Source organism: Hesperophylax consimilis, chromosome 9 (genome assembly GCF_061612785.1).
Source record: "Hesperophylax consimilis isolate HC1 chromosome 9, BYU_Hcon_1.0, whole genome shotgun sequence".
Taxonomy (NCBI): Eukaryota; Metazoa; Arthropoda; class Insecta; order Trichoptera; family Limnephilidae; genus Hesperophylax; species Hesperophylax consimilis.
In genome coordinates, this window is record NC_142844.1 from 33,587,124 (window position 1) to 33,606,915 (window position 19,792).

Sequence of the window (19,792 nt, forward strand, 5' to 3'; positions counted from 1 at the left end):
GTAAAAAAAAAGAGGCGAATATGAAAGAAACAAAACAAATGTTTGAAACTGCGTTATGTTTGCATGACGTGCGTGTGGATAAAAATACAGTTCAACGAAATCCTTCTCGCCAATCTACGAAGATTTTATTTAAACGGTGGACTAATAATGTAGATAGGTTGATGCTGTTATTTTTATAGAGTAACATGAATTTTTTGGTATCCACATTACGCAATGAGTACACTGTAGTAGTAAAGTAGTTCTGTAAACAGTAGCCCTCGCGTTCAAAAAGTGTGTTTAAATTTAAACCTATTTTAAATCAAGCACAAAATTTAATTTGAAATCATAAGTAAGTACTTACATAGATACCTATCTACTTAATTAATAAACACGACGATTTCGCTTTTGAAAAATATTTTTTTACTGAACTATTAAAACAGCCGTCATCTTGAACCGGAACTGGAACGTAACAAACAAATTTACAAATAGATGAAATGACAAACGGTCAAGTTAAATCAGGACTTTGCTAACCTCAGTCAAATATCCCTGGTGCATTACGGGTATCACAGATGAATAGTTTGTTATTTTAATACGCCTGAACTATCTCGTAATGCACCTAAACGAATTTAGAAATCCACTGTTAGAATCATGAGCATAGTCAGAACGTCATAAGTTTTACAGAAGTAGATTCACAAAGAAACATAAAGCCTTTGATGGGTTCTATTCACTATGCATTGATGAGGTCTAATGTTGGTTTCAGAAAAGGATGTTATTTCGGAACAAAAATAGAAAGATAGCTTCGCTTTAGGTAGGAATATAGAGTAAAGAAGAAAACAAGAAATGACTTCCACACAAATTTGAATATAAACAAATGTGATACTAACTTTGTACCTTTTGGTTTCAGACCATTTAGCACGCGGTCTATCTCTATTACACTTGCCTGAATTTATATATCGCCACCCCATTTGAATTTGGTAATTTTTATGAATTTTCTTCCACAATTTGGGAGGCAGATTTGGGTACCGCTGCCCCAAGAACCATTTTTTTGATTACCAAAACCACTGTTATAGGTGGTTCGCTACATTTGGTGACTTAGCAGGGAGCACCCCGGTTTCATCGGGTGATGTGTGTTAAGGGTGCGCATGCCCACTAGCTGTGTGGCATGTTAGATCGGGAGAGACTGGTTTGGGGAGAGCCTTTGATTTCTTCAACTGGTCTCTCGACCCATCGTCTTGTTCTGCAGTGGGAGGGATATATTCATATATCCATCACTCCTGGATATATTGATCTCTAGATCCCTACCCAACCCTCATTCTCATCACCTTCCCAAAACATCCTCTCCTTCCTTTGCTTAAAAAGACCCTTCACACACATCCCAAAATATGACACAGGCCCTGAGGGAAATTATTGTGGGGTTAATGTAAAAAAAACAATAGTCAAACACAGTTTTGTGCGGAAATATAGGCCCACATTGGGCTTAAATTTGGATCAAGAAACAGGCCCGTAAAGTTCTTATTTAGCGTATGGTACGGAAAGATATTTTTGGTTTTTAAAATTGGGACATCGATTTTTAAAAAAGTTCGATAAGTTTCTCATCCGATCTTAATAGTGATTGCATGGAATTTCCTTTTTGCTTTCCTTAGTTTGATAAATTTTTCAAACTCTTCATAAGTTTTAGATATCATTTTGGAATTATTGCAGAAATATTCCAATCTGATGGTATTCTGATAAATGATAATTAATAAGATTTTTATAATCGGGTGCAAGGTCTAATGTTAATGTATTTATTGATTCACGCCCTTTTAGACTTTTGCATGAAATTACTTAACATTGTTTTTTTTCAAATATAACATTTCCCAACCCTTCACCACAATACAGTGAGAAAAAAAGTCTTCCGAATATTCATTGTGTATTCTTTGCAATATAATAAGTTCAGGCTACAACATATAGGTTGTTCAAATGTCATGGGAAATAATTCCGCTATTTTTTGTCGTTTAGGTTTTGACATATACTCGTATAAGACGTCAACAGTACATGATTCAAGATGTGACACAACTTTCAACTACAAACGTTTATGAATTCAACCGCTCGTCTTTGACGAATCGTAAAAGGGCTTTAAAAATAACTTTCCATTTATATTCAAATTCACTACCGACAATAACATGTTTCAGCCTAATCAAAAAACTTATAGGTATTTGTTGTTTATACAAGACATCTGTCGAATTATATGTACACAGATCTTTATTTCTTCTTTCCGTGATAGACTTCTTCGAATGTTTTGCTTCTTTTAATATGACAGTTTCGATATTATATTTTAAAATAGCTTTAGTTTTATTTATTTATAAGACCTAAAACGTCAGTAGTGGCCTGTATTGCTATTGACCAACGGCTGACTCCAGCTTTTAGGTGTTGATTATTTGTTTTGCCATCATGCGCTCAAGGCAGATTGCAACTAAACGTTAGATATTGGACTAGTAGAAACGATTTCTTATGGTAGAACGATCATGACATAAAAAAATTATGGAATATACATTTTTTTTTAGAAATCTAGGAATGAAGGCACAGCTTTTCAGTAGAGGTGCATGTCACCTATAGTCAGATACCTTTCCTTTCTCTCGCAGACTCATTTCAGCCTCGCAAAATTCTACAGTTTATGAGAAATTTACTGTGAAATCAGCTGTCAATGATCCAATATTAATATATAGGTTTATAATTATAAATGTATTTTCTGTATTTATTTTCCACCTTTGAAATGAACTAAAGTTTTTTACGCATTTCTTAAATAAATTTTAGATCAATTTTACTAAAATTGTAAATTATTATGTGTTTTGGTTAATAAATAAAAAAATACAAATTTTTAACGTTATTAGAAAATGATTACGACATTATACAAAATTGCAACATTATATAAATTTTATTTTATAGAACACATGAAGAATGTTGAATAATTTTGGCTTCATCTGAAAACTAGTGAATTGATTCGATACTTTCTGGTAGGTAATATATACTTACGTTTAAACATTTTAAAATATTTTTGGCTTTATAACGAAGAAGAAAATTGGATTTTAGTATGAAACTTCTTAAAGTCTCTATACTTGTTATTCTTCTGAAGGACTTCAAACGTAGGTATTTCATACTTATATCGCACTACTATCCGTAGATTTGGATACCTATTTTAAAAGTTAATTTTGAAATTTCATATACCTAATTAACGTGTAGAATTACCAAATTTTTGACGAAGTATATATTCAATGAACGATTTAACAGTGTAATGAAAACGGATACTCAATTAATCAATTACTTATCAAATAAATCATAAGACTTATTAATCAATTATGATAATCGCTGAAGCTATAAAATAAATTACATATTCTCTTTCGCTGAAAATGACGGAGCCATCATGCATTTTGGGATCACTGATTGCGTGTGAATGTTAATTAACCTCAAAGTCAGTGCAATAATATTCAATAATGAACGCAATATATCACGTATGCCTAGTTAAAATAAATCACAAGAAGAAACATTTTTTAAAGTGACATAAAATATTCGCTAATAATGCCAGGATGGTGTAAGTTTAATGAGTAAGATTAAAAAAGAGGCATTTAGTTGTTTTGGGCATGTAAAGCGAATAGACGAAGAAAATATTGTAAGCAGAATGTGTGACGCATATGTGAATGGTCGAAGAAGTTTGGGACGCCCGAGGAAAACATGGCACGATCAAATGAGACAGATACTTTATTCGAGATATGTCAAGAGCCGAAATAAAAGATGAGTATATATGATATCTTTGAATGTGAATGAGGAATGGCGTGTGTGCCAAGACAGAGTTGTTTGGCGGTCTGTCCTTTCTGCCCACCACTGCGGGGAAACGGCGTGAATATTAGTTTGTTAGTTAATTAGTTAGGTCAGTGGTGTCTTTTGTTTCCATTCAAACTTCACGGGAGGCATTTCTAGTGTGTATTATCTAACCAGCGGTGTATACTCGTATTTAATTCCACTGGTGTGTAATTCTGAAAGTGTTATTTTAGTACTACTAATTCACTGCTGTGTAATTATTATTTAGGTATTTAAAAATGGGTACGTTATTAAATAAACACTTCTGTTAATCCAATACAATACTGTGTTTCGCATCATTATGAAAATTAAATTACGAGGCAGACATTAAGAGAGTGGCGACATTGGCTTCCATTCAAATCTGCATGGTAAGCTTTTTTAGTATGTATTATTTATTCAAAGAATACAGTTCTCACAAAAACTTCAACACTGACCTTTTACGACGCATTTGTCTCTGTAGGTACTATGGATACCTTTTAGTTTTCAGGATTTTTATGTACCTACGTGTCAAGTCCGTTTTTGTGATGTAAAAACTGTACGTCCGTGATATACCAGTATTTATATATTTATTCTTGGTTTTTAGAGATATTTTCACTTCCATGAAAACAATCCGGTTAATACACAAAGAGGTAAAACAATTACAAAAAACTAGTTCAATATCCAGAACGAGAAATTTTACCAAATGAGTTACCAAAGTTTTTATGAACTCCCAGCTCCAGTGTAGATTTGTCCCACAATTCTACCATCACATGAAGAGATTTGGGAGGCGGGTTTGCGTACCGCCGCCCCGGGAATCATTTATTGGATAACCAACACCTCTGCCATTGGTCACTCCAAGTGGTTCGTTACGTTTGGTGATTTACCAGGGCTGAAGTGTGTTCGGGATGCACATGCGTTGAGTGCCAGATCGGGAGAGGCTTATTTGACCCTTTGACCTCTCCCACTGATCTCTCGACCCATCGCCTTGCGCCGCAGTGGGAAGGATATATTTATACGTCACTCCTAGATACACTGATCTTAGATTCCTATCATCCCCAAAGATGACATAGACCGTGAGATAAATCATTTTCCTCATGACTCACAGAAGTGTTGGGGTTAATTAAAAAAGTTCAATCAAGCCATAACTACAGTAATTGAAAAAGTTTTTTTTAAAAGTCAATTAAATCGAATTAGTGAAAAGTAAGGCTAGTGAAAAATTTTGTAAAACATATCAACAGGACAATTTAAAAAAATAATTTTGTCAATGCTTAAATATTAAACTCACTGTGCCTAGCCTAAATAATACAAGGTGTTAATAAAATTTTAATCTTTTCAGGATGCTGAATATAAAATGATTTTGTTCCTACGTTATTTAGGCTTTTAAAATAATTTGTCTAAGTGGCTATTCGGCAGAACAAAATGCTGACGTAAGGTTTTTAATGGTATGTTTGCCCGTAAAAGCGGTGTGAACCCTTTTGAGGCCATATCCAATATTATTACCGCCTCCCAACATACGTTCCCAGCCGCAGAACCTTAATTCTTATCACGGGTTAGACCAAGGGTGGTAACCAAAAAGTAAAAGCTGTTTCAAATGGCGTGAAACGGAGATGTGTCTCGTAGTTGACTTTGGTTAATTGCCGCTTTATACAACTTTCTGAGGTAAATCTTTTACGACTAAGATAAATGGATTAGAGATCATTATGTACGTGGCGATGCAAGATAAATTAGTTTCCACTTTGTACGTGTGGTATTAATTTAATTAATATTTTTATCATTTAACGTGTAGTTTCAACTATATAATATTTTGGTAAATAGTTTTAAACTATCACAACTAATTATTGATAAGTTAAAATTTAACTAATGTTTATAAAAAATCATGTCACTAAAATAAAGTAGTTTTACTGATAAATGTCTTTTGTTGTGGTTTGACTGAGGATTGGATTTTCCTACCCAGGAATTGGGGTCTACAACTCTACCAATTGAGCCAAATCCCGATTTGACAAGACCGATGTTTATTGGATATACTGCAGTAATGTCACCGAATGTCAGAGAAATACTAATACGTCTGCGGGTGGGTGCGTGATTTCCACCAATATAATGGATTGTCATAGACAATTAGTCTATACGCCGAGTTTTAAATACCCGTAAGTAAACGAGTAAATGCCCGTATTATGGTGGTAATATAAATAAGAACATATAAAAACGATAATAAAATGTGGTACATTTTAAAACAAATGATAAAACAATAAATTAGTATTTTTAAAATATAAAAAAAATAATCAGTAATTCATAGAAGAGAAAAAAGATTCCAAAGCTTTTAGGTTTCTTTTGACACTTTAGTTGAAGTGGAATGATCCTTAATTATTATCTATTTTATGATAAATGCATTTTTGGTTGGAGGCTTTTATATAAGATTATTTTATTTGGCCTTTTTGGCGGTTTCACACATTCCTTAAAATAAATGATTTTTACTTTTAAAAATAAAGTTTATTATCGCACACTAAGGACGGGTTGTCTCGGAGAATTTGAACAATTCATCAGATTTCAACGTTAATTTTAGGGATCTGTGAAAGTTTTATTCAAGTTCTGTTATTATATCATTATAGGCTAGTTACTTGACAGAACTGAAATAATAACAGAACTGGAAAAAATCTTTCAGAAAACTTGAAATTTAACTTCTCCGAAACAACCTGTCCTAAGTGAGCTAATTATTAGTGTTCAGTTCGTTTGCAAATGGTGTCCAGAGTAGCACAAGGCCAAATTAAAGTCGATTTTTCCAAAGGGAATACTAATTACAATATTTGACTGATTTATATAGCGCTGTTTTCGTGAAAAATCACCTCAAGGGGGCTTTACAAAGATATGTATGGAATAATACACACAGGTGGCTTACGACCAGGATTCACAATAACAATTGACTTGCATCTAAGACTTATATCCAGTAACTTACGACCATGGCTTATAACTACTGACTTAAAACTAGTGACTTACATTAAAACTTATATCTAATGACTTACGACTAAGGCTCACAACTACTGACCTTAAACTGGTGACTTACTTCTAAGACTTATATCTAGTGACTTATAACTAAGGTTTATAACTACTGACTTAATGACAGATATATTTACAACTTTGGCTTATAGTTAGAGACTTACAACTAACATACTTACATTTAAAAAATACATGTTTTGAGTTTTGCCCATGTTGTCAGAAATAAGTCAATAATATTGTTTTCTTACATTTAGTAGATTAGTCTTTAATCGTTTCGGGTAAATATGTTTTTTTACAATACCACTACATTTTCATTCATTCACGAAAACGTCGTGAAATTCAAATACATGTATTTAAAAAATTAAAACATCTTTCATTGTTTATAAAAGGACTCTTTACAAATTTAAAAGAACTATTTATTTTTAGGTAATCAAATAAGTATCACGACATATAACTCATTCTAAAAAAAGTTCATAGTAATAATTACCAACATGACTAAATAATATTTAAAAAAAAAGAAAGACAAACATTCCCGGGTTACGAATAACCTGACAATAGTTGAAAATATCCTACTACCAACACAGTAGGCGGATAATGTTGCTTGTGTTGTGATGGAGGACTTAGCCAGCCGAGGAATTAAATACAATACACCTGGGTCCCAAAAGCGATGCCAGCACAGCCACTGACCGGTCAAATCCATTAAATTAATAATTTTTCAAATTGCTTTTTATCTCCATCTCTCGTTTAATATATTTTACATCTACTCATTATTTTTTTACACGGAACATTATACTGGAATTTTACTCAAAGTTGACTTCATGGCTTAAACTATAAATAGGTACTCTGCAGAGACGTGGCGTGCAGCCTATAAGGGTTTAAAAGCTCTGCCTACATTAAAAAAATAATGGAGGATGATGTTATGAGTAATTTAAAATAAAAGATAGACAATTGCATTGGGATAGACACCGGTAAGAAACTTTTCTCAAGTGTTAGCCTGGCCGCATTTAATAATAATAGCTGCCTTTCAAGGCTACCAAAAATAATAAATTTTACAAAATTACATTCGAAATGGCTGAAGGACATAGAGCAACGCACGCAGTTGAGCAATCTATGAGCCCAAATATTGTAATTGCGCGTAATGGGTGAAATCTAAAAGGTAATTTAAAAAAGGATGTTACTTCCACTCAAAAATACTCCCATAGAGATTATCGTGGAACATAAGCAATCTAAGATAGTAAAACTTTGCACATGTTACGTAAGATTTATGATAGATATTTTACCTAGATTACTCAATAAAAAATGCTAAATATCATCATTCATATAAAATATGCACCAGATAAATTTGTTATTAAATTGCAACCTACTCAAGTTTAAACTTTAAATACAACAAACACCTCGAAAATCAAATTTCTAACTATATATAAAGAACACATTTTTAAACTTTTTTCCACTTGTTTTTATTTGACCGTGACCGGTTTCAGCCTGTTAGGGCCATCTTCAGACTGGTACAATTTTTGTCTTAAACTAGGGTTTATATACATAGGCAAATTACATTGAGGGGAGGGGTTAACATAGTAGGTTGGTTTGAATTATGAGGGGTTTTTCGTGAAATATGATATTTCTAACAGGCTGAAACCGGTCACGGTCAAATAAAAACAAGTGTAAAATAGTTTAAAATTGTGTTCTTTATATATATTTATAATGGAATTCCACCACGAAATAACAGTTTCAAATATTAAAATATTCAAATTTCTAACATTCAGTAAAACAAATATTGGGCAACCAAAAACCGTCCCGCTTTTACACCTGTATCCATGTACTACATCACAAACCAAAAACTGCGACTGCGAAAAAAATTGAACATTCAGATAATATTAAGTATCTTGGTTTAACAGTGGATTGCAAACTAAAATGGGAACTTCACATAATTTCACTTGAAATGAGAATCCGGAAACAAACATACATTTTTAAAACGATTAGAAACATTATGTCACTTAAACTACTAAAAAATGTCTACTTTTCCCTTTGTCAAAGCATTTTAATTTATGGTATATCGGCATGGGGTGGTGCCGCAGACACATACATCAAGCTACTTAATACAGCTCATAAAGCACTTATTAGAACTATGTTCAAAAAACCCTATCTTTATCCCACTAAAAAACTTTTAATTAAAAATAAAATACTTGATATCAGGAAGCTATTCATAAAAAAAATTATCCATACAAATTGCATAAAATCGTCACCTTCACACATATCTCACTCCCAGAACACTAGAGCTAAATCTAACAATCATTTACAAGTGCCAATAATTAAATCCACTCTTGCTAAAAAACATGAATCTTACCTCGCACCTTCCATATTCAATATTTTCTTAAAAGAAACACAACATACAACTCAAATCAACAGAAAATGTACATATAAATACTTTAATACGTGGCTAATGAACAAAAAAAGAAATTGCATTAACAAGTTACTCGCAAACCTTCCATGCTAATTTTTATATGACATATTAAAATGTTCAATTACTGTTACATATGAATGTAATAATTTATATTTAGATTATTTTATCTAGGTAATCTTTTATTTTTTAATTACGTTTCTTTTTCCTGTATTTTGTATTTTTATTTATTTACTTTGTATTTTTATTCACTTTTATTATTATTGATATATGTAATAGTAGATACTGCTACCCGGCTCAGAACAGAAATTGTCTAGTGAGTCGGGTAGCGCACATAATTTGTCAACAAATATTGATGTCAATAAACGCCCGGGTTACCAGCAATAAAAAAAAAATTTGAAATTTTTACGGCCAAAAGTATTAAGGTCTTCCCTAGCCAAGTTTCAGACAGCGTTTCGGTTGCCATCATTTGCCATCTGCCATCTACTCTGGTGATGAAAACCGAAATGCTCTCTGAAACGTTGGGTAAATAAGGAAGATACACAACACAGCGTTTAACTCAAAAAATAATCACGATAAATTTTAACGTACTTAGAATTCACCCCCATAGTGTAATGAGCGGATAATATATCCATAGCTTTTTTCTACGCTCTTGGATTTTCGTGTAAAGTCATAACGGAGCCAGAAGTGTCTTAACTGAGTTCCCCATAACGCCGCAGTAGCTTACATAATTTAAAAAATGCCTGGTTAGAAAAAACTTTGCTATCTGAAACCCATCAACATTGTTGTAAAAAATATCTCCGAGATCTCTTAATACCGCTCAGGGTTACAACAGGGTTCGTAGATAAGGTAAAAGTTATTTTTAAACAGTCATAAAAACTGAAATTGATAGCTTCTTGCACTGGTTAATTCAGGAAGGGTTAATATCGGACGTGATTAACCCTGGATTTATGTCTCGAATAAAGCCAGACCCTCGCGACCTACCTACCATAAGTTATTACTGATTATAGACGATGGGTATGATCTAACAGGATTTTGAACCCATTCAGCAATTGAAGGCAAATACCCTTCGATAATCTGTTATTCGGGGGTATTGCCTTATGTAATAAATTTCATCTCTTCTTCATCTCTATAAAAACAGTAACGTCAGTTTCTTGTTTGCTTCGTTTTTGTCAGTTGCTTTTGTATCAGCTGTTCACAAATTCTAGCAACTTTATAATATGGCAACATCGAATAGCACCGATATTAAAACAGTTCAAGTCAATTGTGAGGTAATGTTTGACTTTCTATTTTGACAGATGGGCTTGGACAGGAAAAATGACATTAGTAAATTTTTCTCAATGTTTTCATTTTACAAAAATGTTTAAAGTGGGCGCTTCTTCTACACAGTTTTAAAAATAATAATTATTATTTAATGTGAAATAAATGACTTCCTTCATATGTTAACACTTTTCGAATACACGAAAAACTTTTCCATGCAATTACCTCAACGTGAAAAATAACTAGTTAGAATACATTTACATCTTCATTTGGACAGCAGATGGATGTACCTAAAACACAATTCAAATAATTAAGGAAATATTGATTTGTTATCACACATTTTACGATAGCGAATCCTTTATGAGGTTTATCACCGGATACGTATCACGTGTCAAATGGGATTTAACCGTAGTTTCGATAAATTTTATTGGTTCCTCAATGCTCTCATTTGGATTATTTAGAAAAGTTCTGTTTAGAGATAAGAATAATTGCTCCATATGTTAACGTGTAGAAACTGTTTAATTTTAGCCTTATAAATAGGAAAACTAGTAGCCAAACCAGTCAGTTGTCCAACGACATTCATGAAGTTTTGTTTCATTATCAAATCCTTATCCCAGATACCCCCAAAGAGGAAGCCAGCATTTACAGTCAATGTCACTGGCATTAGTGTCCAGTACAATATAAAATCATCTTCTTTCAGGAGTAACAACTAATTTAGACAAAACCGTTAAATATTTACTGGTAGCGAACTGATTTCTAAAAATTTAAGTTTTTTTCCTTTAATCTTTATGTTGACATTTAAATGAATGATCGAAGTGCCTTCAGTTTGTATATACAATTTTTAGAATAATGATGTTGGGTGTTGTTAGACAGGCTAAACGGTATTCAGGTTATCGAATTTAGTAACTTAACGATGCGTGTTTAAGCTTTTGCACGTTGAATGCAGCTTTAACTTACTGGTCAAAAACATATTTTTCTCTATAAAGGGTTCAGTTGATACAATTGTTCTGATTATTACATCTTCAACGACTTTTCACATTTCTTATGTATACTTTTTTGAATGAGTGTTATACTACTTTGTGCTTATAAATATTACTTTTGATATTGTTTTGTCTTTTTGTAATCGGAAAACAAAGTTTCCCTAGAAGTAAGTATGCCTTTCAACCTACCATATCGAGTTTATGCGACTAACACAAATAATTATTTAGTCATTGAAGACAATATTAGCGAATCTAAAACAAATATTGAAAAGAGAAACACCCAGGCTATGGGCTGAGTTCAAATTCTAGATGCGACCGTATCATTATCATTTATTATTTTAATATTTGTTTTTTGACAAGTTTTTAAAATAAAATAAACTGTGTTTACTTACTGAAAAAAAAACATAATAATAAAAAATTGTTATTATTGATGTAAATGATAGTACAAGTAAAAATGTTAAATGGGATAAGTAGTTTTTAGTCATGCAAGTTGAATTGTTTGTGTTGGAAAATAAACATTGAAATTTCGAAAAAGTTATTTATCTTTTTTACTTCTACCATCATGTAGAATCACCTCCCGAAGTAAGTGCACTTTACCTCCGAAAACCCTGTATATACCTTCCGATATCAATAAATAAACATTTTGAAATTATCTCCATATGTAAAATAATTGTACAAAAGTGCTTTACACAACAATAACTTTCCCGAAACCCACAACTAGCTTACTACGTCTTTTTGACCGCGAACGTTTTGTGGGCGGTGAATCCCCTGCGATTGTGGTTCTGAAAACTCTTGAAGGTTTCTGGAGAAGTTATTTTTGAGATGGACTATCATTTAAACATATTTTATAAAAACCTATATGCTCTTTCGTTTTAAGTGTGCAGGTACCATATTAGCAAAAAATGTTGAAAATTAGGTTGATATAAAAAAAGGTATTTGTAGTAATCTCGACCTATATAATAAAAAGGGAATTTTTTTTTCGACACCTCACAAGAGAGCCCCGGTCTGTAAAGTCTAAAGGTAGCACAGCGATGTCACCACCCGGTTGGGCAGAGTTGTGAGGCAGGTTAAGGAAGGGGCTGTAGGAAGTGATGTATTAATGACGGTCTTGAAGAGACATGATGGAGGAAAAACAGAAGCCAAAGATATAATGATCAAAGATAATACACGAAATAATACAAAAAATATGGATTATCTTACTAACAGTTTTATAAATTCTATAAGAAAACAAAACATAACTCACCATTAATACACAAAAAACTGTATTTATATGAAGTATTTAATAGCGAAAAATTACCAAATGTGGTCACTGCTGATAGAGATCTTTCGCATTGTATTGTATTTTACATTGATGTATTTTATTTAGATGAGACATGAATCGAAAAAATAATTTCCGCTTTTTTACCTCCAACTGACCTTCAACTCTCCCAACTCTCTAACTATACTACCGTATTCGGTCTATGCGCACCGCTTATCGTGTTCTAATAGGGGAAGAAGTTTCGACGAGATATGTATAGTACGCAATACCGAATCTAATTGTATCTCTAAATTTAAAATAAGATAATAGATTGTTGAAATCTCAGACAAAGCCAGGTAGTAAACAAGTAAGTATATGTATTATACAATCTTTAACACAAAACGTAGCACAAAGTACAAACAAGGTACTTCCATAATCTGTCAAAAGAGGGTACTCTGGCTTTAAGCCGCGGCACGTTGTAAGAATACCTACTGTGTACTTGTATATATCTGGGTAGCTGTGTAGTTGGGTAGCTGAGAAGTGGGTAGGCTACCACAAAGACAGTCCCTGATGCAATTTGCTTTGAAGACGAAGCTGGAAGAGGATTGCGTTCTGCGGTGGCACGAGACTGGAATAAATTAAAGGATTTATGCAGATTTTTCACTATCTAGAAACTAATTTGTGTTGTTTTGTTTGATGTTTGATGAAAAAAAAATTGCAGCGTGGAAGGCATTAAAATGCAATTAAAATTGTGGAGTAATGATATTGTTGACTGAGCGTAGCGAAGTCTTGTTTTAACTCGACTGTTTGGCATTTCATCAATCTGATTCATCCACTTTGTCAGCCTACTTTTACTTAATGGATAACTTTTATTGAGATTTCAACACCAAGAATTGTATAATTCCTTATTTAAAATAAAATGTTTTACAAAAATGTTATATAATTTGGTTTATAATAAAGTTGGTACGTATTTAAGTCCGTTGTTACAAAACTGAAGATTTCGGAGGAAATATTGGTTATCATTAATAAAATAAAATAAAATGATATACATACTTTTTTGAATGCGAGGTTGTTCACAGAACTACTAGTATAATTTTTTTTCTAAGGATTGGTTTTTAACATGCAGCAAGGCTACTAAAGCAGGCAGAGCTTTAACTGCATTGATCTGGTTCGATTGAAGTAACACATTATTACACTATTTTTCAGAGGGCGTGGGTTGAGAGGATAGATCTTCTAGTCACGTGGTCTCTGCATCAACCACAAATATAATAATTATAAATGGTGCAGCAAAACAGATAATGCAGTTTTGAAGTACTAGTGTCGAAAAAGTGGTGCTTTTTTCACTCGTTACTATGGTTTGGTCCGTACAACACCGGGGCTTTGCCGTCCGCACGTTTCTTGAAAATGGCCTTCTTTCGTCGACACCCTGCATGCCTGTAATTTGCGACTTCCTCATTTCAAGCTAACTGAAGGAAAATCTTTTCAAACATCGGCATCTCACTTTAGAAGAACACAAGGATCAGGTTAAAAGGTTACAACATCATTTACATCCACATGGATGTTGTGCAAGTTGAGTGAACTATCAGTAAGATGAGGTTTATCAAATATAATGTTGTCTTTGTCTTCAATGTACGCTGTATACGTCTTAAAAAATCTGAAAATACATTTAAAATATGGCTTTTATCATGATCTACATATACCCGGTACAATGATCCCATAAAAATTGTACCGGGAAAGTAATTTTCCGAAACAAGCTAGTATATAACCATCTTTTCTATATGACCATTCCCTCTCCCATTTTAGTTCCGCTCGAGACCTCTCTTCCGATCCATGTCTTTATACATCTGATAATTCGCAAATAAAGACTGATTAAGTATTATACTTTAATCGATTTTTTAAATAATTTCGTAAATGGGCAATGACGTTGTGGCCAGTTGGAAACATTTCGAAATAATCAATAATTATGAATGAAAAATTTAAATTACGCATTTTTGGTACAATGATCAGAAGCAGAAAAATAAACTATAACTCCTTAATAAATTTTTAAGGGTATTCATAGTTTGTGAAAATACCCCAATAAGCAAATAGTATCGAACAATAAACGTCTTATAAAACATTTAAGTATGGAGTAATTATTTTAACTTCTTAATTACGCGTGTTCAGCTGGTTAAATAATATTGTTAATTTACTAAAAGTTTAATTGTTTTCCATCCTCCGACTTGAACATGAATGATTTCCTTTGTAAATGGTGAAGAGAGGTGGAAGGCTATAAATATCTTCCACGACTTTTCCCTTCTATGTTTATTCTTTCAGAAGTGGCTCAAGGGGCAATCTTGAGTTTTGTCCGTAATAAGTTACAGCGATACTTAGAAACTTACTTATTAGATCGATTTTATATCTTAGGCTATTATATGGTACAATTGAAAGTTCCCCAAGAGTTAATATAGTTTCATTATGTACAAAAATGTTTTTTACTTGAATTTCAGGGGTGACTATAGTCGATTACTCGTATGATGAAATTGAACATACCTTAAATATTTCTTCATTAGAAAACGTAAATGCAGAAATATTGCATTTATTTTTCTCAATAATTGCTAATTCTAAGAAATTTTTGGAGTCAGTTTAAATAATTTTGGTCTTAATGAAATTTAAAAAAATCCGTTTCTCCAACTTCTTTCACCTTCTGGGATATGTCATAGATTTAATGGAAATATTAGTGTATTACAGAAGTGAAAACAACATGACACGTTCATCATCAACACGTTTCTCTGTGTTCCGCATACAAAACAACTTTAGTACGAAAAATTCTTAGAAGATGTTCAACTCGTATCCAAAAAGTTTTTTAGGAAAGGTATAATTTATTATTTATTACGCAAAATAGGTGCACAACCCCAACACGAGTTTCATTTAAATTTATTTATGATTGTGTACTTCAATCTTTTACGTGCGTGAAATCAAGAGAAATTTATTGCTCACGAAAAACGTTCTTATTTACTTTTAAATTCAGGAAATATTCAATTTTGTTGTCTTGTATATCAATAATAATCATTGAAGAAGAAGAAGATAGTATCAATAAATCTAAACAAAATATGGAACAAGACATAAAAAAGTAACGGTCGCAAGGGGGGATCGAACCAAGGATCTCTGTTTTACCGAAACGATGCCTCAATCCACTCGGCCATCTCTGAGTTCGATTCTCAGTTGCGACCGTTAACTTTTTATTTTCTGTGTCTTGTTATAATAATAAGAATTTATTCCAGAATGTATGCAGGGGTATTGCAATGCAATATATTCCATATTTTGAAAAAATATATGTAATTAGAATAAGAAAAATAATAATACACACATAGGCACAAAATTTTTAAAATTTAAGTGAAAAAAGATAAACAAAAAAGCAGCTGTGTAAGCAGCCGTTTATGGAGGATATTTGGACTAGTTCTCCCGTCTCCTGTCAGGCCATCAGGGGGAACTCCATCATCCAGGGAACCATGGCAGTGATGATTATGTTACTTGATTGGCGTAGTCTACGCCATAAGCTTCCCATATGGCGGCGGAAAAGCGCTCTGAAAAAGTGTTCGTCCCTCCAGAAACATTTCCGTGGCGCTGTAGTATCTCGGCAGGCGGAATAGTTGGCGATAAGCATCATAATAAGCGACTTTTAGCTTATGCCATTGAGATGCAGTGTAATCCACCCACAGTTCTGACGTGTACAGCGAAGTGCAGAATGCGTTGAATAGTATCTTTTTCAGGTCTGTACTGCAAAATTAAAAACGCCTTGACAGCATACCTGCTCTAACGGATATCGCTCTTCTTTGCCTTTCCATATCCTCGATGTCTTTCAGGTAGTCTGTGATAATATGTCCCAGGTATTTGACGCTACGACTAACATCCAGCTATGTTTCGTTTAGATTTATTAGTATTATCTTCTTCTTTAATTATTAATCAACCAATATTAGTTATTTCTACAAGAACATCATTACGAGTCGAAAGGCTGATTTTTGTGTGAACGGTGTTTTCAATTTTTGGTACTTTTATGCGTTTCTCTTCCTGGGTCCATATTTTTTTATAATGATGAATACTTATTATATTATTTAAATTTATTCTTCTTCTGGTGCATTTTCTTATAAGAGGTTTGCTGTGTTAGTTAGGATTCGAAGCCACGAGTTTCGGCAACTTCCGTTATCATAAATCATGCCTCTCTCTTCTTCTGTAATATATTCAATTATATTATTATTCCACTTATAAAAAAAGTTTATTTATAAACAAGTATTTATATGTGTATTTGTTTGTATTATTATTTTTACGCGTTACAGCTGTTTCACCATCTGAGGGTATTATTAAACTGTGGTGAAGCCACTTAAGGCGACATAAGACTAATAACGGGGGTTTGTTCGACGCTCACATTTTAATTATTTCTGAGGAATTATTGCGAAAATTTTAAATGTTACTAGGGGATTATTAAGGATGTATGTTATTTATATTTAAGATTAATAAAGCAGGACCTAACCATTAAAATATTTTATATCAAAGGTTTGAAAATTTTATAAAACCTTTTTCAACTATAAAATTAGCAGTTAGCATCAGATTTTATTGTTCTAGAACAATAAAATCTTATTGTTCTAGAACAATAAAATCAATTGTCTAGACAATGAATTAGTAATTTCCCGAAGGATCCCTGTAAAAAAACTTGTGATAATCATCAAAAATAATTAAAATAAACCCCACATACACCAGGGCCACGCGTAGCATTTTTTTGTGCACGGCTGCTTCGCTTACGTTGTTAAAATTCTGGCTTTATTTTATGGTATTGTTTCGTCTTAAAGACGGTTTATTTATAAACTGTTCTTATAAATTGAATAATAATACTATTGATAAATAAAAAAGAAAAAGTGAAAACGGATTTTTTCAAATTAAACTTGATAACACTAAATAATCTTGCCTTGGCCTATTAGTTGGGTTATGACATATTTTTCATTCATCAAGAGTTGACCAAGACATTTAAATTCTCTCCAATTTGTATTATGTTCAATCTCAAATATTTTGACCATTTCATGAAGAATTTCTAAATGCAGAATGAGCCCCATAACATATATCATTATTTCTTTTATATTTGGTCATTGTTTTTTGATGTATTACAATGCTTATACTTATAATACTTACACCAAAATGTATTGTGCTCACAAAAAAATCGAAAAGTAGATTAATGAAGTCTTTTCGGAAAGTTTCTATGTTAAATAATTTTAAATTGCCTCCTTTTCTATGAATTGCTAACTTTGAATCTTTCGGTCTCATAAAACAAGATAAGTATGAAAGTTCTAATCTAATTCCAATACTAGAAACCTAACCGAAATTCCGATAACACATTATCAAGATATCAGGATCAGGAGGTTTAAATAATTTTCATAGCTTTGCTAAACTGGTTAATACGTAATCTATGCCTAGGATTAGGTCTTCCACAGAGCACGCTGGCTGATAACAGATTATTGGGAACTCTGCGCCTTCTGCCGTCCTATGAATTAATTCGCGCTTAGAGCTATACGCAGATCTGACAAGGAACAACGTGGCCGGATTATCATTTGGTCATTTTACGAAAACATGACCATCATATGCTACGGGAACACTGCTTGCAAAAAAGTAGATAAAATAGGCTATCGTGTTTTCTGTCAAATCGGTCGTTTTGGGTCACAATATCACAGTCAACATCACAAGGACGAAATAATATGTCGTCTCGTTCAAGCAGAACCCATTTGTTCAATTTTATATTCTTAAAAATCTTGAAACCCCGCAAGTCTTACAGTAGTGAGTAGTAAATAAGTACACGAAGAAAAATGAGTATTACTAATTAAGAATTTCTTCAAATTATTGTTAATCCGGTTAATAACGGGATTGCAGGCCTTAACGAATGAATTAACAAGTTTCCTGATAAACTTATAGTAAATTACGAATATATTATCACAAAAACGTGTTCATGAAAATCCGAATATTTTCGCAAAAATTATACGACAAATGCACGTACACGCTTTATTTATAATATATCACACTGCGTCCGGATAATCAAACATAACATAAAACTTTTCTCCGTGTACACTCACGCATACTTACACACTTTACACTACATAATTGCTCAATATACCAAAGATAAAAAATTACAAAGAAACGTTTTATTGGTACCCAATATGAAATATTTATTATGTTTTATATTGTATAACTTCCATAGTAAGCCTATGTACTGTTTTGTTTCCACTGTACAAATAATAAAAAAATGTAACGGATGAACAATATGATTGATAATTTTTTCAGTTCATGACCATAGTCAAGAAAAATTATGAAAGTGTAACAAATGATTTTTTTTTTACCTTATCTCTTCGTAGTCATGAATCATCGTTTGAATAGAATGGAAATGAAATAATGTGTACTTACGTTCAGCCTAGCCCCTGGCGTGGGGTATGACCTGAAGGGCGGGTTGCGGCCCCGCACGTACTGCACCAGCTTACCGCCCGCCCGGCGCCACTCCACCTTGTAGAGCAGATCGGGCTGCACGTTATGCGCGCAGTGCAGAGCCACAGAGGAACCGCGTGCAGCGAACCTGGGCATCTCCAGGGAGACCAGCACCTCCGCGGAGCCACCTGAACGAATAATGTCAATCAATATACAATGATGCAACAAGGATACAATGATGAAATGAAACAAGGATACAAGGATATAAGGATACAAGGATACAAGGATACAGGGATACAGGGATACAAGGACACAAGGATACAAGTATACAGGGATACAAGGATACAAGGATACGAGGATACAAGGCTAATATGATACGAGGAAATGGGGATACACATATACAAGATACAAGGATACATGGATATTAGGATACGATATAATGATACGAATATAAAAGGATACGAAAATAAGATACAAGGAAACGATGATACAAGGACACAAGGTTACAAAGATACAAGCAAAGTCAACAAAATAAACAGTGAAGAGATTGGTCGGGAACAAATCATTCTGGAAGGACAAGTTGTGGACACTTAAAACAAAATATTTACCGCATGAGAATTCCAACTACGCCGAGAATATTGGGATAATGATTCCCCCAATTTGAGGGATGTTATGAGATTGAAGGAAATAGGTTGG

At 33.0% G+C, this 19,792-nt stretch overlaps 1 protein-coding gene across 1 annotated transcript in view; it reads right to left on the minus strand.

Annotated features, from left to right (window-relative positions):
* Positions 1-19,792, minus strand: part of LOC149421261 (nectin-3-like) — a 261,104-nt gene that overhangs the window by 46,762 nt on the left and 194,550 nt on the right. The window contains exon 2 of the mRNA XM_089635448.1: positions 19,079-19,284. Within this exon, the coding sequence (XP_089491574.1) occupies positions 19,079-19,284 (206 nt within the window). The remainder of the gene's footprint in view (positions 1-19,078; positions 19,285-19,792) is intronic.